General features: G+C 38.2%; 1 protein-coding gene and 1 pseudogene across 3 annotated transcripts in view; both read left to right on the top strand.

Annotated features, from left to right (window-relative positions):
• The window catches only part of KDM5A (lysine (K)-specific demethylase 5A), a 103,587-nt gene that overhangs the window by 41,464 nt on the left and 35,551 nt on the right, over positions 1-26,572 (top strand). For all 3 annotated transcript variants that reach the window (XM_006771306.2, XM_015568849.1, XM_015568850.1), the window contains 11 exons: positions 2,131-2,312; positions 4,369-4,531; positions 6,243-6,362; positions 8,126-8,320; positions 9,814-9,995; positions 10,358-10,482; positions 10,920-11,070; positions 12,404-12,518; positions 15,394-15,749; positions 19,282-19,420; positions 22,137-22,316. In XM_006771306.2, the coding sequence (XP_006771369.1) occupies positions 2,131-2,312; positions 4,369-4,531; positions 6,243-6,362; positions 8,126-8,320; positions 9,814-9,995; positions 10,358-10,482; positions 10,920-11,070; positions 12,404-12,518; positions 15,394-15,749; positions 19,282-19,420; positions 22,137-22,316 (1,908 nt within the window). The remainder of the gene's footprint in view (positions 1-2,130; positions 2,313-4,368; positions 4,532-6,242; positions 6,363-8,125; positions 8,321-9,813; positions 9,996-10,357; positions 10,483-10,919; positions 11,071-12,403; positions 12,519-15,393; positions 15,750-19,281; positions 19,421-22,136; positions 22,317-26,572) is intronic.
• Positions 25,432-26,308, top strand: LOC102752401 (annotated as a pseudogene).

The following is a 26,572-nucleotide window of genomic DNA, read 5'->3' on the forward strand; positions in this document are numbered from 1 at the left end:
CTCCCGATTGAAAACGCCAACCGCGCCCTCCGCCGCCGCCCGCTCCGCGCACTCCGCACCTCAGAATTTGACTTCAGCACTGCGCCTCCTCTGAGTGTCCGTATACGTTACTCTTTCCTCCTAGTTGTAGGACTTCCACTCAGCCAGCGTTCCTGTGGGTCTGGGTGATGTCCCTTCCGTCTTTTAGTTTCACTTTTGAAATGGTTGTTCGAGGCGGCAAACTCCGGCGTTAACCTATGCCGCCATCTTGGTTCTCCCATTTTTTCCCCTTTTGAATGTAAGATTAAATTCCAGGGTTCTTAGTTTGAAACTTAAGACTAAAGATCCAATCTTTTTTCTAAGTCTTATTTCCTGTATTACTGAGTGTACTATTCTACTGCCCTTTCATCAGCCAGACCAGTATATTTTGTCTACCTTCAAATCTTACCTATCCTTTCAAGTTCTACTCAGGTTTTTCATTTTCCATGAATTTTTCTTAACAATCTAAACCCATGATAATAATATTTTGTTGTCCTCTGAAGAACTATAGAATTTACTGTCTTGTCTGTATTTGGAGTTTAATATATATTGCCTTGTCTTGGAACTTTTGTATGTAGGTCTTGTCTCTTCAACTAGATTCATTATTTTTTCAGCCAACCAGCTAATCAACTAAAAACATATTGAATAGTATTTTGGAAAGCCTCTCTCTCTCTCTCTCTCTTTTTAAAGCATTTTGAGGGTAAGAATCATATCTCTTTATTATTTTTTATTAGAGTTCTAGTTAAACCTATGTTGAATTTTCTTATTTTATCCTCTGTGGTTCTTCTTATTAAAAAATAAGAATTTATTGATTTTAGAGAGAGAGGAAGAGAGAAGGAGAAACATTTAGCGAAGCATCTTTTTGTTGCCTCCTGCAATGCTCCCTACTGGGGCTCGAGCCCCTTTGCCCACCATGTGCCATGACCGGCTATCAAATCGGTGACCTTTTGGTGCATGGGACAGTGCTCAACCAACTGAGCCACACTGACCAGGGCTTCTCTGACTCTTACACTTTTATAGTTTTCATATCTATGTGCTGCATTATGGATGAAATCCTCAAATCTATCTAGTTTACAGATTTTCTCTTCAGCTTTGTCATTAGCTGTTTAACTTCTTACATTGAGGGTTTAATTTTTAAACCCTGTATTATAGAAAGTCTCAAATGTATAAAAGTAAACGTAATAATGCACTTCCTTCCTTCCATCCAAGTTCAGCAGTTATCAACCTTCCAGTGGAAGGCAATTGGATTCTGTTATCTGTTCCTATATTCAATTATTGCGATATCACATATCATATATCCTCTGGAAAACTCACACTACATTCCTTTTAGAATGATAGTGAAAAGGGCAAATAACATCTTAGAGTTATTATGAAAATAGTTTGAGTTTGTGGATCCCCTGAAATAGTTTTGGGCTCCCTAGATCCTGCTTTGAGAACTGCTCTCCACTAGCATAAGAACTTTTAAGTCTTTACCTCATATGGCTTTTGGGGGGGGGGGGGGTTTGAAACTCAGTGCCTAGTGCTTATATTCAGTTAGAAACTTCTATGAAAAGTCAGGTAACTGCTTTTTTTCATTCTGGCTTTGCTTCCTTTCTTTATTTCTGGAAACTAGAAATTATTTTTTTTCTATTGAATTCATCTATGAAACAAATGTTTTGTTACAATTTATCTAATAATCAGGATTTATCAAATTCAGGGTTATGTATCTCATTATGTCCTCAATATCTGGTACCATTCTAAAAATGTAGTGGTAGACATTTTGGGATGTTATGCTACTTGGGGATAAAATAGTGACCTATTAAAATTAGTCTCACACTATTTTACTGGTAAGTTGGAGGGAGTAATAAAAAGCCTTATTTATTTTCTTCAGAATGAACCAGAGGTATCTGAAATAATTAAAAGGAAATCTAAATACCATGTAGAGAGGAGATAGGATTAAATATTTAGGTATATCAGTTACATGCATGAGAGAGCAAAAAGCACAGATTTTGTGGAGGAGCTTACTGTAAATATAAAAGTTTTACTTTCTTTTTTGAATACTAGTACTCCCTTGAGATTTCTGTTGGCCACTGGTCATCTCTGATCTCTCATTTACATTTTTTTTCTTTATAGGAATACGCACTTTCTGGTTGGAACTTGAATAACATGCCTGTCCTAGAGCAGTCTGTTCTTGCACATATTAATGTAGACATCTCAGGTATGAAAGTACCATGGCTCTATGTGGGAATGTGTTTCTCTTCTTTTTGCTGGCACATTGAAGATCACTGGAGTTATTCCATCAATTATTTGCATTGGTATGTATAATCTTTGTTAACAGCATTCATACTTAGTAACCTTTTGAAGGTTTACTAATCTTAGATTATATTATTATGGAGAGCTGAATTTAAAAGTATTTTTTATCAAAGTAGCGTCATAGCCCAGTTTGTTGGGCTTTCATCCTATGCGTTGAAGATTGTCAGTTCGATATCTGGTCAGGGCACATGCCTGGGTTGTGGGCTCGATCCCTGGTAGGGGGGTTGCAGGAAGCACCCAATCAATGTGTCTGTCCCTCTCTTTCTAAAAGAAAAATCAATAAAAAAATATATGTTTTTAAAGTAGGATAATATATTAAAGAGAGAAATACTGTGGTCTAAGGATACAGCATCTTAGACACCTTCCCTTTTAAAGTATGTGCATGCCCAGGAGCTTAGAGTTTTAGACCAAATGATACTTGTTTGGTATACATGAAAATTACTTTGGCATATCTGTTGATATGCAAGGGAGGATGGTCAAAGTTTATATACTTAAGATCTGATTAAACCTTCTGTATTTGAAATTTCAAGTGTTTTTTTCTTTTTCATATAACATTTTCTCTAGAAATGCCTGAGTTACATATATATATTCATTAAGTTATTTTGTTGAATTTTTTGGTATCTTACCAACAGCTTACTTAGTTCCTTGTCCAGGATTATCTTAACTAAATGATATTTTTCTATTCATATCCAAACTACTACTTGATCACACTTGCAATGGAAAACTGTAGTGGTTTTCATGCTCTACTTTATCATTATTCTGTGTAATATGATAGCTGCTAGCCACATGTGGCTGTTTAAATTAATTAAGATTAAGTAAAATAGCCGTGGCCGGTGTTGCTAAGGGGTTAGAGCAGCCGTGGGCAAACTATGGCCCGCGGGCCGGATCCGGCCCGTTTGAAATGAATAAATCTAATAAAAAAAAAGACCGTATCCTTTTATGTAATGATGTTTACTTTGAATTTATATTAGTTCACACAAACACTCCATCCATGCTTTTGTTCCGGCCCTCTGGTCCAGTTTAAGAACCCATTGTGACCCTCGAGTTAAAAAGTTTGCCCACCCCTAGGTTAGAGCATTGGCCTATGCACCGTTGGTCAAGGGCACTTGGGTTTTGGGTTCCCTTCCTGCTCCCCCGATTGGGATGGGTTGGGGTGCATGTGGGAGGCAACTGGTTGATGTGTCTCCCATATTGATGTTTCTCTTTCTTCCTCCATCCTTCTCTTTCACTGTCTCTAAAAAAAGGAATGGAAAAAATATCTTTTGGTGAGAATTAACAAACAAACAAAAAATATTAAGTAAAATAAAAAATTTACTTCCTTAATTGCACTAACCACATTTCAGGTGCTTTATAGTCACATGTGACTAGGGGCCCCTGTATTGGCCAGTACAGGTATAAAACGTTTTTATTATCATAGTAAATTCTATTAGAGATGGCACTGTGAATTGTATTGGGATTAAGAAATTGAGCTATTCTATAAATAGCATGAGTCCTCTTAGAAAATTAAATCCATTTCCTAAGAGTACAACTTGGTATTATAAATGAACTCTAATGCACTAAAGTCTAGTACATTAATGATGGCAAGTTTTTGGTCCTTAAGATTTATAGATAGAAGGTTTCAACAATTCCTAGCCTTGTCTTATTTCCTTGGATAGTAAAGTTGAACTCAGTGAAGTTATGTAAAGGTATTCTAGAAAGCATTGACTTTTACTTTCATCATTATGGGAATAATTAGAATGTTCAGTGGACCTGTGAATTGAGGTATGTCAGTATCCTGTGGAACAGTGTGTACTTCTCACATAGCATCTTTCCTGTTTGAAGATACTATTTACTAATGCACCTTAAAGAGTTCATATGTTTTGGAATCACTTTTTTAACAGTGATAAGTGTGTATTATGAACAATAGTACAGGTTTATGAGATGGTTGCCAGAATTCATGCTTATAGTCTGTGGCCATAAAATAAGACAGTTAATTATAATTTAGTGGATTTGAATCAGAGACCCTGGCCTCATTGGCTCCATGCTCTACCTGGCTAAACAGTTAATTTCTTTTGCTAGGGGGGAGCCAAAGACATGGTATGGTGTACCATCTCATGCTGCAGAACAACTGGAGGAGGTGATGAGGGAGCTGGCTCCTGAGTTATTTGAATCTCAGCCTGATCTTCTACATCAGTTAGTCACCATCATGAATCCCAATGTATTAATGGAGCATGGTGTACCTGTGAGTCTTTTTGTGTCTCCCTTTAGTATTTTAAATTTAAAGTTATTTTAGCTTTTGATCAGTAGAGTTGCAGTGCTTTGTTTTATAACTGGAAGTATAAGGTCATGTCATCCTCTGGCTAAATTAGAATTTGTACTCTGAAGGGACCAACATCTATTAGATTGAGAAAAGGGTGTTTTAAAGTATTAATTATGCTTTATGTATAGCTCTCTATTAAAATAGCTTTCTGTTCTCAGTAAACAATTGTATCATGGTTTTAGCAAAAATCTTATATTCTTTACTAGAGGCCCAGTGCATGAAATTTGTGCACGGGTAGGGTCCCTAGGCCTGGCCAGCAATCAGGGTCAATTGGGGCCTTCTGGCTGCCAGCCAGGGCCTCCCTTCATTTTGCGCCATCCCCTGGTGGTCAGCACATGTCATAGTAAGCAATAGAACTCCTGGTCTCCTGGTCAAACTCCCGCAGGGACACTTTGCATATTAGCCTTTTATCCTATATAATAAAAGGGTAATATGCAAATTGACCCTAACGGTGAACAACCGGGAACCACTAGTCACTATGATGCGCACTCACCACAAGGGGGCAGACACTCAATGCAGGAGCTGCCCCCTGGTGGTCAGTCAGTGCATTTCCACAAGGGGAGCGCCGCTCAGCTAGAAACTGGCTCATGGCTGGCCAGTACAGCAGCAGTGGTGAGAGCTTCTCCTGCCTTCACAACAGCACTAAGGATGTCCGACTAAGGGCTCGGGCCTAAGCTGGCAGGTGGACATCCTCTGAGGGCTCCTGGACTGCCAGCTTAGGCCCGATCCCCCCAGGGAGCCTTCAGTCGGACATCCCCCGAGGGGTCGCAGTCCGGGCCGAGGGGATCCCCCACCCCCGAGTGCGTGAACTTTCGTGCATCAGGCTTCTAGTATATATAGATTATCCCTATTTAACCAAAGTTTAAATATTTTAAGTGGTAGTTCTAGTAACTAATGCTTATTCTTTTGGATATCATATTTCATATAAAGATTTCACAGCTTTGTTTTCTACATGCTATGATTCTATTTTTCAACTTAGTTTTGAAAATTATTATTAAATTTAAGCTACTAGCACCTGATAAAGTATAAATTTGATTAGTTTGTTATATTCAGTCAAATATTCATCAAACCTTAATGAGACTAGATTAGTGGGAGTGTTACTTTGTCCTTATGAGTGAATTTATATTAGAATCTGGGGCTTTTAAAAAGATAACATAGTATTACAGAATGAAGTGAGATTTAAAAAAACTGATTTTGGGGGTATCTCCATATTTATATGAGATAATCAATTAGACCAGTTCCAAAATATTATCCAAGAGTAGGAGGAAGTTCTATCCTTTACCTCTATTTACAGCACAAGAATAAAAGGAATTAAGTCCTCTTAAATGTAAAAGTTTATCAAGTTACTGGAAACTAGTAGCTTAGTGAGAATAACATTTTCTCTTTGAGAATTTCTTTTGGCTGCTAATTTTTGTCATGAATTATTATAATTTTGTTATTAGTGACTGCTAGTACTTTAAGAAGGTGGAATTCTGGCTGCTTCTTAAATCTGATACTGTTTTCTAGTGTATGTAGGTTAATTCTTTATTGTTTTCAATTTTAGAAAATGCTTCTGAAACTGACTGATCAAATCTGTCTCCCTTTTTTGTTGTTTTTATTTTGGTTTGTATCACTATTTTGAATTTGCATTTAGGTGTACAGGACCAATCAGTGTGCTGGAGAGTTTGTTGTGACGTTTCCTCGTGCCTATCATTCTGGATTTAATCAGGGCTACAACTTCGCTGAAGCTGTGAACTTCTGTACTGCTGACTGGGTCTGTTCTATAGCAAGTAGCTGTTGTACGTCTACTAACATCCCTGGAAAATGCATCTAGGTCCCATATTTCCTTAGGTGGGGAGGGGAGGGTTCATGAATATTTCAGTAGAGACTGGAGTGGCTGTGGTAATTTAGAAAGTTCAGTTAGAGTTTCCATTATGGTTTTTGGAAAATTTTCCAAATTTTCCATTTGGAAGATTTCATAGTTCTTTTTTTTTTTTTTTTTTAAATATATTTTATTGATTCTTTACAGAGAGGAAGGGAGCGAGACAGAAAGTCAGAAACATCGATGAGAGAGAAACATCGACCAGCCGCCTCCTGCACATCCCCCACTGGGGACGTGCCTGCAACCCGGGTACATGCCCTTGACCGGAATCGGACCTGGGACCTTTCAGTCCGCAGGCTGACGCTCTATCCACTGAGCCAAACCGGTTTCGGCCATAGTTCTTATTTATTCATTATTTTCCCCATTCTGTTTTAATTTTAAATTGTCAGTTTATATTTTCTGAATTTCTCTTTTCTGAGAGAATATGGTTCCTTAAGTCTTTGCTTTCTCTGAGCACTTTGGGATTTTATAAAGATGACCAGATCTTCTTAAGAATTCTACCATATTTTCAAATATCTAATTCTGTGTTTTTATTTTTAAATATCCCTTTATTATTTTCTTCTGGTGGACAATTTGTTGTTTTTATTCTCTCTGCCATTTAATGTTTCTTTATTCTCTTTCCTAAAAAATTATTTTAAAGAGTAACTGTAATGTTGAGATCTCTGTGGACTGAACTTCTTTGTAAATGATAATGCCAGTAATTGCTATTTTGTTTTTGTACAAGGTAATATAAAAAATATTCAGTTATAATTATGTCATGTTTGTTGGGGAAAGACTGCCAATTTATAATACAGTCTTTGACTTTGATTTTCTTAGTGGTGTTATTTTTCTATCACCTCTCAACATTTTGAAGGATATTCTTTAGTAATATTGGATCTTATACTTTTCTGTGGATACCTTAATTTATTAAATTTCATGATTAATCATTTTTGTTTTATTGGCTAGTGAATGAAATGATATAATGAACAATCTTATTTGATCTAATAATTTTAAAATTCTTTCTTATTAGGCTTAGGAAGCAGCAAGAACAAGACCAGATTTAGGACTTTGCCTTGGGTTTGAGCTCTACTTAAAAAATTAGCTAATACTTATTAACTCTTTATGATTTACTTGCTCCTTGGTTAGGTGTAGGGTGGGCAATGGAGATGATTCAGAGATTAGTTAGAGATGGTTTCTGCCTTTAATTTGCTTTAAAAAATGTTTTTATTGATTTTAGGTGGGGGAAGGGGGAGAAGGAAGAGATAGAAACACCCAGGAGAGAGAAATATCATTGATCAGCTGCCTCCTGCAAGCCCCCTACTAGGGATTGAACCGTGACCTCCTGGTTCATGGGTTGACTCTTAACCACTGAGCTACACTGGCTGGGTTAATTTGCTTACTTTTATTGTTATTTGGCCTTGGGCAGCTTTTTAAATTTCACTGGACCTATGTATGTAAAGATGCTAAAATTTACTTAATAAAATCACACATGTGAAATGATGTACGTGAAAGCTCTTGATATCTTTAGAAGAAGGCTGTGATATAAATGTTCAAATGGAGTTTGTTATTCTGTCTTCTTTATAATAAAAAAGAGGATCTGGAGGGTAAATAGTAGTTCTGTTCTGGAATATGCTATAAGCAAGTAATTTAATTTAAGAATCTTGTCTTGTTTTCAGTTGCCCATTGGGCGTCAGTGTGTCAATCATTACCGACGGCTAAGGCGCCATTGTGTCTTTTCACATGAGGAACTCATTTTCAAAATGGCAGCAGATCCAGAATGCTTAGATGTGGGGCTGGCTGCAATGGTGTGCAAAGAATTGACTCTGATGACTGAAGAAGAGACACGATTAAGAGAGTCTGTTGTACAAATGGTGAGCACATGTCCGGTACTTGATACTGTTTATGAAATAGAAAAAAATTGAACCTATAAAAAAGCATCGTTGCTGATCAAGTTAATCCTATCATGTTGATGGTGTATCCCAATGGAGATGGCTTCTTCCAACAAGACAATGCGCCGTGCCACGGTGCTCGTATTTTGCAGGAGTGGTTTCAAGAACATGAGGGAGACTTTACCTTGCTTAGGTTGCCCCCACAATCACCAGATCTCAATCCAATTGAGCATTTGTGGGAAGAAATTAAAAGAGCCATCAGGCAGCTGGTTCCACAACCATCAAATCTCACAGGACTGGACAGTGCTACTTATCAGGCATGGTGTCAGATTCCTCACATCACCTTTCAGCATCTCGTGGAGTCAATGCCAAGAAGAATTGCCGGAGTATTGAAGGCAAAAGGTGGCCCAACCAAGTAGTGATGGGGTGGTCATCATAATCTGGCCACTCATTAAAATGCCACTTTAAATGTTTTTATTTTCTTAAACTGCATGCTGATTAACTTTCTTTTCTTTTTTCTTTTTATTTTTTATTGATATTAGAGAGAGAAGGGGAGAGAGAGAAAAACATCTCCCATCGATTGGTTGCCTCCTGTACATTTCCTCGGCTGGGAATCGAACCCACAACCTTCTGGTGCATGGGACACACTCTAGCCAACTGAGTCACACCAGCCAGGGTGATTAACTTTCTTTTTGCTACCTTTCTGAAGTAGATTACATTTTGATTTGCACAGTTTAAGTAATTTTATATTTCTTTATCCTTGCATATGTTTGTACATATCAGCATTATTTTCAGATCATAGATTATTAATGTATCTGGTTCAAAGACATATTGTCCATGGGGACAGTAATTTTTTCTTATTTTAAAGAGAACATAAACATATGGCTTTATGAGTTGTTACACGGTAAACTTTGTTGTTATCACAATTCTGGTCAAGAAATAGAACTTTGTCAGACACTCAAAAGTATCTCCCAATTACAACTTCCCTGACTGTTTTGACCTTTGTAGTAATAACTTCCTTGCATTTTAATAATAGTTGTATCAGTCAGTCAAATGTACATTCTTAGATACCAAGATTAAGTCCTGCTCACTTAAAAAAATTACTAATGATTATTTTTAGAAAGTATTTTGATGAAGTGCCATTGTACCTCCCACATTTATATCTTAAGTCAGAGATTTACCCATAGAAAAAAATTTAGGCACTGGCTGGTTGGCTTAGTTGTTTAGAGCGTTGTCCCAAGAATACACCAAGGTTGTGGGTTTGATCCTTGGTCAGGGCACATGAGAATCAACCAATGAATGCATAAAAATGTGTAACGACAAATTGATGTTTCTCTCTCTCTCACCACCTCTCTTTCCTTTCCCCTCTCTCAAATCAAAAGATAAAAATTAAATTAAAAAAATTTTTTAAAGTAGTTTCTTTGATGCTTGAAAGACTAGAATGACTTGATCTTATGACATTAATTATATTTCAGGGTGTCCTGATGTCAGAAGAAGAAGTGTTTGAACTTGTTCCTGATGATGAGCGACAGTGTTCAGCATGCAAAACCACGTGTTTTCTCTCTGCTCTCACGTGCTCCTGTAATCCTGAGCGGCTTGTGTGTTTGTACCATCCAACTGATCTGTGCCCCTGCCCCATGCAGAAGAAATGTCTTAGGTATCCAGAAGTTTCTCGTTAAACTTCCATTACCCTCTTTTAAAACCAAGGATTAATGTTGCTCTTTTTGTAATTCCTTTCCCTGTGTCTGGGCTGGTCATTTCTTATCTATCTACCTTTCTGCTTGAGAACCAGTCCTTTAAAGTTGGCCCTAAACTTGGGCAACTAAAATTAGTTTCTTTATCAGTTTGATTTCACATCTTCTTTATCTGTGGTTTCTCTGATTTCTCTTTATGTGTACCAAGACCCCATTCCTCTGGCCATTGTACTTTACTTAAGCTGATTGTACTTAAAATGAAATTTACTTTCAAGTTGTTGGTTTTTGAAGTTTTTATTTCTATGTTGTTTTGTTTTGTTTTTAGATATCGCTATCCATTAGAGGACCTCCCTTCTCTGCTGTATGGTGTGAAAGTCAGGGCACAGTCCTATGACACTTGGGTCAGTCGAGTTACTGAAGCATTATCTGCCAACTTCAACCACAAGAAAGGTTACACTGAAATTGTCATTTTGAAAGAGGCCTTTTTAAATGTGTTTTTCCTCCATTAAGCAAAAATCCTAGGCTTCGTATGAGATTTGAGACTAATGGGTTGGTTGATTATAGTCTTAATTTTCTGTTTGAGAATCTTTAAGTGAAAAAGTTGTTGTAAAATGGGATAGATGACTAACTTGCAGTAGATATATGTTTTGAAGAGCCATTGTTACCAGTAGACCTAACATTAAAGGTTTATTGAGAAAGAAAAATTGCCTTACCTGAGAGACATTATAAGAATTAGGAATATACTTTTATTGCATTAGTGATGTTCTCTCTCAGCTGTAGTAGGTTTTTGCTATTAGGTTGATGATTCACTTGAGAGAGGTTAAGATTTACAAGTGACTTTTTATGTCTATGGTCATAGTATATGGCTTTTTTTTTTATTTTTACAGATTTGATTGAATTACGAGTAATGCTGGAAGATGCTGAGGATAGGAAATACCCAGAGAATGATCTCTTTAGAAAACTCAGGGATGCTGTAAAAGAGGCTGAGACCTGTGCTTCTGTGGCTCAACTGCTTCTAAGCAAAAAGCAGAAACACAGGTAAGACTAAGAAGAATTGAATTTTTTAATGGTTTCCTTTTTTTTTCTTCCCAGAGTAAAAGCCAAAATTTCAACTTGCTTTTGAGGTTCCTCATCAGCTTTGACCTCTTCTGTCCATGTCCCTCTCTCCTCCAATAATGCCCTAATCTTATCTCCTACTACTTCCTTTCTTGCTTGCTTCATTTTGCAACCCTCTTCCATTTACTGTTCATACACACCAGAAGTGTTCCTGCTTAGTGCCTTCACACCTGTCTTCACTCTGTTTTGAGTTCTCTTCCCCTGATATCCAGATGTCTTGTCTCCATACTTCTTTCAAGTCTTTTTCAGATGTCCCATTCTTGTAGAGGCCTTCTCTGACAGCCCTTTATAAAATTGCAACCTTCTTATGCTTCTGCTTTATTTTTCTCCTAGCCCTGTCACCTCCTGATACACTAATTTTCTTATTGTATTTATTGTCTATCACCTTTCATTCCCAACTAGAATGTATGTTTTTTCATTGCTATATATTTTTTCATTGCTATATTTCTTGTGCTTAGAACAATGCATAGTATCTGTGCAATAAATATTTGTATGTAAGTAAATAAATAATACGATAGGCTGAAGGCAGATGGCAGCAAAGGGTAACCTTGTGGGATTCAGTGGAAACTTGTTATTAAGGAGCACAAAAGCATTTGCCCTTGATTTAGTGTAATTCATATGTGTTACATTTTCTGTAGTGTTTCATATTCATTCTAACACATTCTTTGTGTCTGAATGGCTTTCTCTGTAGCAATTTACATTGGGTTTTAAATTATTGTGCACCTTTTATCTACCATTTTATCAGAAAACCTTTCTTAGAGACATTGATCAGCAAATCTTCACTTTGCAACCCTCTTGGGTCACTGACTTCCTTAGAAAATCTGGTGAAAGCTAGGAACCCCTCCCTCCTTTTTTTTTAAGAAAATACACACACAAAATTGTGAATGAGCTTCAGAGGGTTTATTGTTTCCTAAGCCAGGTATATTGCCCTTGCTCCTCATCTTAAGCTTCTTGAGATAGAGGATTTGGTTTTATCAGTGAACTTAATATTTTACTGTGAAGAACTTATTGAATGTTTAAAATATTTAGTACTTGTAAGATTGGAGGAACCAGAGCTTGGAGAGTTGAATCTTTGAGCCATTAATTGTAGAGCTAAAAAACCTAATTTGGAAGTGATCATCACCATTGCAAGTGGACTCATCAAACATAGTATTCTGGGATTGCTTGGGTGAGAATTATAAAGAGATTAGAGGCCCTTTTGATATCAGAATAACCGAATTTTTCTTACTTATGTCTTTGTATTATTTTACATCAGGCAGAGCCCTGATTGTGGGAGGACTCGGACCAAACTGACAGTGGAAGAATTGAAGGCCTTTGTCCAACAACTTTTTAGTCTTCCATGTGTCATCAGCCAAGCTCGACAAGTAAAGGTGAAATATTACATTCTTTAATTGGGTAATATCATTTGTAGTATGGGCTACAATTTTGGGTAAACAGAATAGTGTGTCTAGACTAGTTTTTTGTTCTCTTTTCTTACATAAGTGCTGCTATTTACTTTTTTTTTAGTGGGCAGTAAGGATGTCTTGGTTTCATTCTTAATTGTAATTCCCACTTTTAAGTTCTGGAATTAAAGCTAGTTTAGAATTTTTTTCTGTATTAAATTTAGGTCAGAAGTCCCATTAAACTTAGAAGTAATTGAAATGCAAGAAATTACTTAAAATAACCTGAATATATCAGTGAATTATTAGTTCATAAGTTTTAAAAAATGAAGAGCTCTGACATTATCAGAGCCCTGATGGTTTAATGACAATGTGAAGTCAAATATATTAAGTAGTATATTTCAAATATATTACTCTGCAGAGTTAGTAATCTTTTGATAGTTTGTGGTGTTTTTTTGTGATTTGGCTGTGGGTAGAATATCTAAAATTTTTTTTTATCATGGTTAACAACTTGTGAAATCTCATATCAATAGTATTTTGTCTTACTCCAGTTTGTAAAAGCATTTTGATAATTAAACATACTTTCCTTCCTGAGAGATTTTCTTTTGATTTTAAACAAAATGTTTTTATTGATTTTTTTTTTAAGAGAGGAAAGGAGAGGGAGAGAGAGTTAGAAACATCAGTGAGAGAGAAAAATCACTTTGATTGGCTGTTTCCTGCATGTCCCCCTGCTGGGGATCAAGCCTGCAACCTGGGCATGTACCTGATCAGGAATCGAACCAGTGACCTTTTGGTGCTTGACCCAACGCTAATCCACTGAGCCACACTGGGTGGGCCCTGAGAGATTTTCTTATTTAAACATCTGTGACACTGTATTCTTTGTTTTTCTTAGGTCACTCATAATTCCTTTTCTTTAGTCTTCTTTGTTGATTGTCTTCTTCTTGGTTTGATTTCTGGTTGTGGAGTATATAAGGAGTCTCAGTTCTTTTTTAAATCTTCACCTGAAGATATTTTTTTCCATTGATATTTAGAGAGAAGGGAAGGAGAGAGTGGGACTGATGTGTCTCATAGTAGAGACACATCAATTGGTTGTCCCCTGCTTGTGCCCTAACTGGGGCCAGGGATCAAGCCAGCAACCCGGACATGAGCCCCGAATGGGAATCAAACCCTGACCTCCTGGTTCATGGGTTGACACTCAACCACTGAGTTATACTGGCTGGGCATCTCAGCCCTTCTTTTATTCTTGATCGTGATCTCTTCTTACTTGCCCAGTCACATTGACATTAAATATCACCTATATTCCGTTGAGTTCCAAATCTCCAACTGCCATACTTTTTTTCCACAGACTTGACTATCCAGTTGCATATTTTACGCTTCCCTTTGGAAGACTAAAAGGCATCTAAAAGTGTTTTAATGAGTCAAAAAATTTTATTCCTTATTGCCCTTCTACCCCACATCCAATCTCTAAACAAGTGCTACTATTATCTTCAAAATTTGTAATCAATTCCATTGCTTAAACCGCTCTAAAACACTAGAATCTGTCCTTTAGGTTATGACAACAGCCTCTTACCTGATCTCCTTTCTATTCTTGTCCTGACAGTTTGTTTTTCCTTTAGTAGCCAGAGTGATCATGTAAAATATAAATCAAATCACATCAGCCCTAGTAGGGTTGGCTCAGTGGATAGAGTGTCTGCCTGTGGACTGAAGGGTCCCAGGCTCGATTCCCGTCAAGGGCACATGCTCGGGTTGCGGGCTCAATCCCCAGTAGGGGTTGTGCAGGAGACAGCCGGTCAGTGATTCTCATCATTGATGTTTCTATCTCTCTCTCCCTCTCCCTTTCTCTTTGAAATCAATAAAAATATATTTAAGAAATTATAAAAATCAAATCATATCACTTCCCCATGGTTAAAATCCTCCAGTGATTCTCCAAAATCAAGTAATTGAAATCCAAACTCATAATCTACAAGGCACTATGTAATCTGACCTCTGCTTATTCAACTACATTTATTCTTCATCTACTTTGCTCCCTATCATTCACTTTTGAGCACCAGGCTCATTTCTGTTTAAAAGCTATTGCAATTATTATTTGCCCCGCCTGAACTACTCTTTCCTAGCTCTTCATAAGGTTCCCTTATCTGCCTTTTCATTTTTATTTTGGTTCATCTGCCTTTCAGACAACCACTGCAAAGTAATATGCTCCCCTTCTGTTCATTCTCTACTGTTGCCCTATTTTATTTTTATTATTATTTTTTATATTTTATTGATTTTTTATAGGGAGGAAGGGAGAGGGATAGAGTCAGAAACATCGATGAGAGAGAAACATCGATCAGTTGCCTCCTGCACACCTCCTACTGGGGATGTGCCCGCAACCAAGGTACATGCCCTTGACCGGTATTGAACCTGGGACACTTCAGTCCGCAGGCCGACACTCTATCCTATTTATACATTTATTCAGGGCTGCCCTATTTTATTTTTATAGCATTTTAAAAAACTCTGACATTTTATTTATGTATCCAGTGACTGGCCACTTACATTGAAATGTATGTTTTTGTAAGACAATGACTTTTTATGTTTGATTTAATGCTGTATTTGTTTAGTGCCTGCATATAAGTCAAAAGTCATTACATATGTTTTAATTAATTATATGTTAAAAGTAGGACTATGTAAGTAATTATAGAGAAGCATATTTATGCCCTTAACTATCATATCCATTTGGTACTATCATGGTGAGATTATTAGATGGTCTAGAATTGATACTTTTGCCTATCAAAACTATGTATTTTATTGCTTATCAGATATGTTTATTATATACACATTTTTTATCTTTTATATTTATTTTTTATTTTTATTCTTTTGGCCTTTTCAGAATCTGCTGGATGATGTAGAAGAGTTTCATGAACGTGCTCAAGAGGCCATGATGGATGAAACCCCAGATTCTTCTAAACTCCAGATGTTGATAGACATGGGCTCTAGTCTCTATGTGGAGCTACCTGAATTAGCCCGCCTAAAGCAAGAGCTACAGCAGGCTCGGTGGTTGGATGAAGTAAGACTGACTCTATCAGATCCACAGCAAGTCACTTTGGATGTCATGAAGAAATTGATAGACTCTGGGGTGGGGTTGGCTCCCCACCATGCTGTGGAGAAAGCAATGGCTGAACTACAGGAGCTCCTTACAGTCTCTGAGCGATGGGAAGAAAAGGCTAAGGTCTGCCTACAGGCAAGGTGAACACATATTGGTGACTGTTGCCTCTATAATAACTAAGCCAGATAATAGAATGGGAGGACGAGCATAAGGGTCTATTTATTTCATTAACTATTTTGTGTCTTCCCTGACAAATCACTAAGTTATCAAATGAGTCTACATATAGACAGTTTGTAATATTGTGTGCATACTATATGCAGAGTACTTTGTTAGGTACTTTAAGTGATACAAAATAGTATTTTGTTTAGAGCCTTCCATTACTGATTTTATAGTTAGGAGCTAAGAAATACAGAGCTCATTGCAGTATGTTATTAACTGAGGGGTACAGAAAAGTGCTATAGGAATTCAAAAGAGGAGAGACCATTGTTAGCTTAGATGATCAAAAGAGAATTTTGAGAGAAATGTAAGAACTGAGAGCCTTGAAAAATGAGTAGGACTGAAGTGGAAGAGGAGGTAAGAGAAATGTCATAAGCTAAGTTTAAGGTATGAGACAAACGTTAAATGGGCTTTTTTGGAGTGGAGGCTTTATGTAGGAAAGTAGTGGGAGATAAGAATCAGACATAAGAACGTTAAGCAGTTGCATTAGTGTTGGCATCCCTTTGGATTTGTGAGATTTAAGTAAAGCATATTTGACTATATATCGACTAATTTGACTAATGTTCTTTGTGAAAGTCTTTTTTCAGCAGCTAAGATTTATATTTATATAATTTCTACTGTGAATATGAGAAAACTGGGATGCTTAAAAGAGAGATCACATAGTTATTAAATAACACAGTTCAAATTTAAAACCTTTTCCACTTTATTCTGAAGTCCATGTACTTACTGCTATGCCAGCCACTTATTTTGAGTGGATTTGTTAGGAAAGCTTTAGATGATTTAATTAATACAGTTCTGCTCTGCCAAAAAAGGCTCCATATATATTGGATATTTTGCTCTCCAGATGCTATGGAGAATACAAACTATATTTATTTATAGCTTTCCTATCTAAAATATTCCTGTGCCTTCAGATTCATGACTCAGGAAGTGGAAGCATATTAAATGGAAAAAGCTAAATGACTTTGGAATGCAAAATTAGGATTTGGTATATCTGATGCAGTTGATCATAGTTGAATGAAATTTGTTTATAGTGATCTTTAAAACTTTATTTTTCCCCATTTTTCTACATTCAATTAGTCACCAAGTTTTAGTGATTTTCGCCTCTATAATGTCTTTTATATCTTTCTTCTTTAAGTTCCCTGCTCTAAACAGAACCACCATTCTAGTGGGGAAATACAGTTGAATAGTGAAGGAATGAATGAATTTCAGATATATAGTGTCACAAAGAAAATAAAATTGGTAAAGAAAGTAGGGGGTGATGGGGTTGGGGGAATGGTGGGAACTAGAATCTTCCCTTTTCTAACTCTTGTCAAAGTTACCTTCTGAAACACATTCTTACTATTTTTCATTTCTTAGTACTGGTTAACTACTGACCTTCGTTTTCTTTTTAATTTATTGATTTTTAGAGAGGGGAAAGGAGAGAGAAACATCGATTTGTTGTTCCACTTATTTATACATTTATTGGTTGATTCTTGCATGTGCCCTAATTGAAGATTGAACTCCTAACCTTGGGGTATTGGGATGATTCTCTGACTAGTTGAGCTATCCAGCCAGGGTCTGATCATTTCTTTAAATTTCTTTCTTCTCTCTCTGCCTCTTAAATAATGACTTTCCTCAATATTCTGGCCTAGACTGCTTCTTTTCTCACTTTGTATACCTCTCTGGAATTTTCTGCTAACTTCTTGGCTTCATTTACTGTCTTTATACTGATTAATTCCAAATTCTCATCTATAGATTTTTTTTTCATAGATACCATTTGTCTATTAGATAATTCTGTTGGATGTTTCTCAAATTCCCATATCCAAAATTGGACACATTAATTCCTTCCCATAATCTCTTCCTTTGTTGTCAGAATTATACTATCTTTCACTCATTTGAACAAGTCAGTACTTTGAAAATTAAGTTTGATCCCTGCGTTCTATTTTCTTATCAAATTCAGTTAACTACGAAGTCATGCTGATTCTAATTCTTCAGTTTTTCACTTTCATTCTTTTCTGTTGGGTTGTTATCATAGCTGATCTGGATTGTAGCTGTAGGTCCTGTCTATGAGCTCACCCCTCTCTAATCCATTCTCTACACTGCAACTAGTATTTCCCTAAAATACAGATGACTATTTGACTCCCTTGCTTAAAGCCTTGTTTCCCATTCCCCTTGGGATGAAGTTCAGATTCCTTAACCTGATTTATAAGGCCAGCTATAATCTAGCCCCTTGCTTTAATATCTTGCCTCATATCTTGCCATTCTTCCACTTGTATTCTAACATAGTGATTGTCCTTGCCTCCCACCATTGCTTCCTCCAATATGCCATGTTCTTTCTCATCTCTGGACCTTTGTACCTTTTATTCTCCTATGGAACAGCCTTCCTCTCTCCTCATCCCCTGTGGTGTACCTTCACCACCCCCACCCTCCCTTTGGCCCCAGCTTTTCTGACTAACTCCTATTCAAAAAGGATAAGAAAGCTTAGAGGCCACTTCTGGGAATCCTTCCTTCACCTACCAAGTCAATTAGGCCCTCCTATATATCCTGATAGCATCTTTATTTTCCTCTATCATTGTACTTATAGTGCATCTAACTCATTAATAATCCCCTCCTCCACAAGATTAAAATTTTCCATAAGGCAAGGACGCTGTCACCCTTGTGCATTAATAATCTCCCAGACCTAGCACAGTGCCTAGTGAAATTCATGGCTCTTAAGACCTCTTAATCTGTTTACATCTTTCTTTCCTGCCAAATCCCCCTACTTTTTGGTTTTACTCTTGCTCACTGTCCCCCCACCCATCACACCATCTCTGATCTTAAACTAAACTACCAACTCATTTTTAAATGTTTCTCTTTGTCTTTGTTCATTATATTCTTGTGTGTTTTTTTTTTTCTTTAACCTTTTACTTGGCAATATCACAGTTCTTCAAGGCTTAACTCAAAGCCCTTCTCAACTCCCGTAGGCAGAATTAATCACTCCCTCCCCTATAGTAATTTGTTCTTAGTTCCCAGTGCATGCTTATCGTATATTCCGATTAGTTGAGGATAAAGGTTTATTTTGTTCATCTTTGTGTAACTAGATATTATGAATGTAGTTGAATTTAATGTACATAGTCAACATTAATTTCTAGACTATTGTTTCCACATTGCTATTTAATATGCATCTCTGACAGTTTCAGATATTGTGGAGAACTCAGGTAGAAGCAATTTAGTGTAGTGAAGAGCATGGGATTTGAGACATTAGTATTTCAGGTGTACCATTTACTACATGACTTTGGGGAAAATAAATTATCTTTACGTTAAAGGTATCTGTAAAATGGAAATAAAGATAATAGTTATTTTGCCTCCCTTATAGGATTGTGGTAAGAATTAAATGAAATCATGTATATGAAAATCCTCTACATTCTAAAATGTTATGTAAATGTTGATAGCTGTTTGATTTCTCATGCATCTGCCCTAATTTTTATGTTTTCTTAGGCCACGGCACAGTGTGGCAAGTTTAGAAAGCATTGTGAACGAAGCTAAGAACATTCCAGCCTTTCTACCCAATGTGCTGTCCCTGAAAGAAGCCTTACAGAAGGCTCGAGAATGGACAACTAAAGTGGAAGCTATTCAGGTAAGGAGTTTTTTGAATTTTCTTACCATTCAGATAATGCTATTTCACTAGTGAATCCTTAAAGCATTTAATTTTTTAGAATAGATATATCATAATAAAATAATTACAGTACTTAAAATTCACTTGTTTTTGCAACTGATTTTATAATTCTAAATAAATATTACCGGTTTAAACATTACTTGTTTGTATTGACTCCCTGCTGTAAGAGATGACAGAATGAAGTAAGTGCTAGAGATAAAAGTTTGCTTGAAACATAATATTTCTTCTGAATTATACAAACCATTAGGGCATGCACAGTACTTAGGATATAAGTGCTCTTTCTTATAGAGCTATACTCAAAGGAAACCAACTCTCTTCTACTGAACTGCTGCACAAAGAAAGAACATATTCTAGGTGTCAAATTCTAATGACTTCTTTTTTTACTTCCTTTTCAGTTGACTTTTTTTCTGGGACCTGCTTAGATGCCTTTCTTTCTATGCTGTTTTTAAAATTATCTCTTCATCAGGAAAGCTCCTCCATTTCACCTTTGACCTATTTCAGCAATTGATTGTCCTTAAATGTCTGATAATCCTTACTTGGCTGTTTATTTATGAAAGAAGGACTTAGTCAGGAAGTACAGGTCGCTATCTTGGTTCCCTCTAATTTTGAAGGACTTTTCCTCCACCAAGCTCTTGCCTTCAGTGGGAGGACTGACTTGTAGACTCTAAATAAGTGGACAGCTCTGTTCACAGGCAAACCTCTTCTTTAGGATACATAGCTTGGGAGCAGGCTCTATCTAGGCTTAGCCAGAAGGTATTCTGTAGTCAAATGGCTATAGTTGGCTACAGAGAGATTAGCAGTAATTAAGGTATTTCTTGACCTATCTGTATCTAGGTTTTATCTTTCAATTAGTTGCCTGTTCTTATTCTAACACCATTCAAATTTAATTATACCATTTTAATATGTCAGGATGAGAACCTTATTATTCTTTTCCAAAGTTTCCTTCATGTTTATTTTTCCATGTTTCAGTATAACTTTCAAAATGAATTTGTAGGCAAATGAGTCAGTTAATACATGAGAAATAACCTTTTAAAATATATGTTATTGATTTCTGAGAGGAAGGGAGAGAGAGATAGAAACATCAGTGAGAGAGAACCATTGATCGGCTGCCTTCTGCATGTCCCCCCCAGCTGAGGATCAAGGGCAACCTGGGCATGTACCCTTGACCAGAATCAATCCCAGGACTCTTCAGTGTGCAGGCTGACGCTCTATCCACTGAGCCAAACCAGCGAGGGATACTATATTTTAATACTATATCTTTCCTTCATAGCCTCTGAATAGCAATGAATGTTGTGAGATATATACAGTTTCTTATTGGAATGCTAACGTGTTTATCTGCTAGGAGATTCATCCAATCTATGATATCACTTTCAATTAATGTCTACAGGCTGCCAACCCACTTCAGGTGTTCTTAGTAAGTGTTCTTAGTAAGACCCTAGAATGGATTACTTGTTAACTCACATGTTGTGATGATTTAATTATTTAGTGAATTTAAAGTATATAAATTTTAAAAACAATGACATCATTATATGGAAATGTTGAAGCATTGTGGCTTAGAAGGAAAATATCCATTCTTATGTGTTTGTATAACATAAAATAGAGGTGGTTATCAGAACTAAAGCAGTGTTTTGTAGTTGTTGGAAAAATTGTGAAAGACTTTGAAACAGGCAAAAGAGATTACTGGATGTCTTTTCAGTGGAATATTGGATGTTGTCTAGTGCAGTGGTCGGCAAACTGCAGCTTGGCAAACTGCGGCTCACGAGCCACATGCAGCTCTTTGGCCCCTTGAGTGTGGCTCTTCCACAAAATACTGACTTCTGCACATGGGCCACAAACTTTCAATTGCAATGTACGTGCGCGCCCGCACGTGGTATTTTGTGGAAGAGCCACACTTAAGAGGCCAGAGAGCGCATGTGGCTCATGAGCCTTGGTTTGCCGACCACTGGTCTAGTGGATCCTTCACAATTATTTAATTATAGGGCTGTATACCTTAAATTATCTTTGATGAAGCTATTTAACAACTCTGTCAATTATTTTAAAATGATAGTGATACAAATGAATTATGTTCATAGAGAAGCAATTACATTTGTCCTTGTATTTGGAACAGTTGATTTCCACACTGTAGAAAAGATCATTCCATTGTCCTGTATGACAGTGGTTGCCAACCGGTGGTCCTCAGACCACTGGTGGTCTGTGAGGTCTAAAAGGTTGGCAACTGCTGGTTTAAGGAAACCTTTTGAGCAATGGTTGCCAACTGGTGGTCTGCAAGGTCCGAAAGGTTGGCGACTGCTGCTGTATGATATTAAATATCTGTTTCCATCCATTAGGAAATTCCTTTTCTCATTTCTAATTGCACATATATGTCTGTTTTTACATTGTCCTTTGAACTGGTTTTTATATCTTACTGATCCCCTCATTGATTAATAAAATTAAAATCTTTATGACAACATGAATTTACTTAAAATTAAATTTATTGAGGTGATATTAGTTAATATGTCATTTCAAGTGTACAATTCTATACATCATCTGCATGTTGTATTTGCACATACTTTTTAAAAACATTAGTATCTGTTAATTCAAGAGGCACAATTACATTTAAAGAATATTTAATTAAAAAAGTCACTCTAAACTCCATAAGTGAATGCAAATTGTGTGAGGTTGTACTTTTGTTTTTCAGAGTGGCAGCAACTATGCTTACTTGGAGCAGCTGGAGAGTTTATCTGCTAAAGGGCGTCCTATCCCTGTGCGTCTTGATGCATTGCCCCAGGTAGAATCACAGGTAGCGGCAGCTCGGGCGTGGAGAGAACGGACTGGGCGGACCTTTCTTAAGAAGAATTCTAGCCATACATTGTTACAGGTAAAACGTAGTTTAATTTTTGGATACATACTTCAATCTCCTTATCAGAAGTAGGTAGCAGTAGTATTGTTTTCATTTTATCTGGTCATGATTATACAAGTGATTCCTATTAGGTAATATTAAATGTTGACCAGAAATCTGGAGCTTATGACAAAACTTATTTCTGGTTCCCCTTGTGCTGTGTCAATTAGCCTGGATCTTATCTCTGTTATTAATGGATTCTGTCACTGAAAAGATCTTTCTCAGAAGCACAAATTTAAATACTCATTACCCTTTTCATCTTGAGCATTTAAACATACTAGTTGGTCAATATGGCAGCGCAGGTAAACATGGTACTTGCGTGCTCCCACAACCACATTAAATCACAACTAAACTGGAGAACAAACATCATTCAGAACCATCTGAAATTCAGCTGAATGAAAGTCCCACCACTAGGGAATTAAAGAAGCCCAATTGAAACTATTAGTGGGGTAGAAACACAGAATGGGCTGGTCCCACACCCATGTGTGTCAGACAAAAATCAGGAGGGCTATCTTAGCTGCAGAGGTCCCCCCTGAGGAACAAGAGTTCCCAACCCACACCAGGTCCCCCAGCCCAAGTTCCAATGCTGGAAGAGAAGTCCTCATAACTCCTGGCTATAAAAAACCAGTAGTGATTGAGGCTGAGGGACATAGAGACTGCTGGAGTCCCAGGCAGTTCCTATTAAAGGGCCCTGCATAAGGACTCACTCAGACTCACTTTCTCTGATTGCCAACATGGGGCAGCAACTTACAGGCTGGAACAAGGAGGAACTGAATTGTTCAGCATCAGGATGAGAGCTAAGGGGACGGGAGCTTTCTCCCAGATAGAGGTGCTGGCAGAGGCCACTGTTCCTTTCATCAGCCCCGCCCCCGCCAGAAAGCTGGCAGGTGAGCACCATATCTGAGACTCCCATCAGCCTGGCTCACACTGTTTGCCCCACCCTGGTGATTCCCTGAGGCCCCACCCATCTTTTGGTCCCACCCAAGCTGTTTCTTTAAAAAAAAAAAAAAGTTTATTGATGGATTGATTTATTGAGAGAGAGAGAGAGACATCAGTTTGTTGTTCTATTTATTTATGCATTCATTGGTTGATTCTTATATGTGCCCTGACTAGGAATCTAACCCAAAACCTTGGCATATCGGGATGATGCTATAACCAACTGAGCTACCTGGCCAGGGCCTGAGCTGTTTCCAGTTGCTTTTCCATATGAATGACCATCTTAGCTCATGTTTCAGATTTTCATGCTTCAGAATTCCCCAAAACAAGCAGCGTCTGTCCCTCAGGAAGCTGCACACCTCTCACTAAGTTGGCCCCAGGCATAGTGGTAGCTGGCCTTGGGTCACAGCTTAGAGGGCACTTCCAAACTCAGCACAAGTAGCAACCATCTGTAGATTGCTTTGTAGCTCATACCTTGTGGCCTTTGTAGTTCATGCCCCAGGCAGAGCACAGGCGGCAGCTGATCTTGGCTTGCACCTCCCTGAAGGTCCCAGAGTCAGTGCATCCAGTGGGCAGCTTTTAGAACACTTTGAAGCATTACCATCCAACCACCTCAATGAGCAACAAACTCAAGAGGTGGATTCAGCAGGCACCAGAGCCCTGCTGAAGTAAGTCCTACTCTGTGTAGTTGGCCTCTGCATAGCTGATCCTCCATGGTGGTTGGAGGCTAGTGGTCAATGGTTACAGCCAGTCCTTTCAGCTGATCGATCTGAGCATAAGTCCCTCCCATGGATGTGCCAACAGCAATCAAGACTCAACTACTACAGGAGGTGTATACAGCCTACACAGGGAATGCACCTCAAGTGCCTAGCTTGGGTGTTCGGGGTGGCTGCGCCACTGGACTCCAGAGCAATGGTCGCCAACCTGTGGTCCACAGACCACTGGTGGTCTGTGAGGTCCGAAAGTTTGGCGACTGCTGCTCTAGAGAACACTTAACTACATTCGGCTACTCTACCAAGCCTGGGAGATGTAGCAGCTCTACCTAATACATAGAAACAACCCCCCCACCACACAAAGACTAAATGCTGCCCCATGCTAGAGCTCAGAGAAAGTTTGTCTCATTTTGGAGGCTGTCAAAATGAGACAAAGAAACATCCCAAATGAAAGAACAGAACAAAACTCCAGAAAAAGAACTAAACAAAATGGAGATAAGCAATCTACTACATTCATAGTTCAAATACTGGTTATAAGGATGCTCAATGAACTTAGTGAGAACCTCAACAGCATAAAATAGGACCAGTCAAAAATGAAGTATACACTAACTGAAATGAATAATTTACAAGGAATCAACAGTAGAGTAGATGAAGCTGAAAATCAAATCAGCAATTAGAATGTAAGGAAGCCAAAGAGACACAATCAGAACAGCAAAAAGAAAAAGTACAAAGAATGAGGATAGTATAAGGAGCCTCTGGGACAAATTCAAGTGTACCAACATTTCCATGGGAAATGAGAAGAGAGAGAGCAAGAAATTGAAACCTATTTTAAAACATAATGACAGAAAACTTGCCTAACTTGGTGAAGGAAATAGCTACAAGTCCAGGAAGTGTAGAGTTCCAAATAAGATGAACCCAAAGAGGCCCACACCAAGATATATCATAATTAAAACGCAAAAGCTTAAAGACAAAGAGAGAATCTTAAGAACAGCAAGAGAAAAGTAGTTAGTTACCTATAACAGAGCTGATTTCTCAACAGAAACTTTGCAGCTCAGAGGGATTGGCAAGAAATATTCAAAGTGATGAAAAGCAAGGACCTACAACAAAGATTACTGTACCTAGCAAAGCTAATCAAAGGACAGATAAAGAACTTTTCAAACAAGAGAAAGCTAAAGAAGCTCCTTACCACCAAACCAGTTTTATATGAAATGTTAAAAGGTCAAAAAGAAGAAGAAAGATCAAGAAGAAGAAGAGGAGGAAGAAGAAGGCAATAAATACATTTCTATAAACATTTGAATATAACAAAACAAAATAAGTGAGTAAGTAGAACACAAATAGACTCATAGATACAGAGAATGTTTTGGCAGTTCCCAGCTGGGAAGGGGGTTGGGAGAATGGGTTACAAAGGTGAAGGCATTAAGAAGTACAAATGGACTTCTTCTTTTCCCACGAAACACCAAATGGCGGGTGACGCTGGTGTTGCGGGAGGGTCCGGAGGCCCCAGAATAGGAGGTCGCGGTGGCTTCCGTGGAGGATTTGGCAGTGGCATTCGGGGCAAGGGCCGAGGCTGCGGAGCTCGTGGAGTCAAGGCTGAGGACAAGAAGTGGATCCCTGTCACCAAGCTGGGCAGCCTGGTCAAGGACATAAAAATCAAATCCCTAGAAGAAATCTATCTATTCTTGCCCATCAAGGAATCTGAGATCATTGACTTTTTCTCGGGGGCATCCCTCAAGGATGAAGTCTTGAAGATCATGCCTGAGCAAAAGCAGACAAGTGCTGGCCAGAGGACCCGGTTCAAGGCATTTGTCGCCATTGGGGACTACAATGGGCATGTTGGTCTGGGTGTGAAGTGCTCAAAGGAAGTAGCCACTGCCATCCGAGGAGCCATTATCCTGGCCAAGCTCTCTATTGTGCCAGTGCAGCGAGGCTACTGGGGAAACAAGATCGGCAACCCCTACACTGTACCTTGCAAGGTGACTGGCCGCTGAGTCTCTGTACTGGTGTGCCTCATCCCTGCCCCCAGGGATACGGCCATTATCTCGGCTCTTGTGCCTAAGAAGTTGCTGATGATGGCCGGTATTGACGACTACTACACCTCAGCCAGGGGCTACACTGACACCCTGGGCAACTTTGCCAAGGCCACCTTTGATGCCATCTCTAAGGCCTATAGCTATCTCACCCCAGATCTCTGGAAAGAGACTGTGTTCACCAAGTCTCCCTATCAGGAATTCACTGACCATCTTGTAAAGACCCACACCAGAGTTTCTGTGCAGAGGACCCAGGCTCCAGCTGTGGCCACCACATAATTCATTTTTCGAAAGAGGACATACAGAAAGCCAAGAGACATGAGAACATGCTCAAAGTCACTAATCATCCGAGAGATGCAAGTCAAAACAACAATGAGGTACCATCAGACCTGTCAAAATGGCTATCATCAACAAACGACAGGTTCTGGCGAGGATGCGGAGAAAAGGGAACCCTTGTGCACACACTGCTGGCGGGAATGCAGACTGGTGCAGCCACTGTGGAGAACAGTATGGAGTTTCCTCAAAAAATTAAAAATGGAACTTCCATTTGACCCAGTAA

The sequence above is a fragment of the Myotis davidii genome, unplaced genomic scaffold (genome assembly GCF_000327345.1).
Source record: "Myotis davidii unplaced genomic scaffold, ASM32734v1 scaffold944, whole genome shotgun sequence".
Taxonomy (NCBI): Eukaryota; Metazoa; Chordata; class Mammalia; order Chiroptera; family Vespertilionidae; genus Myotis; species Myotis davidii.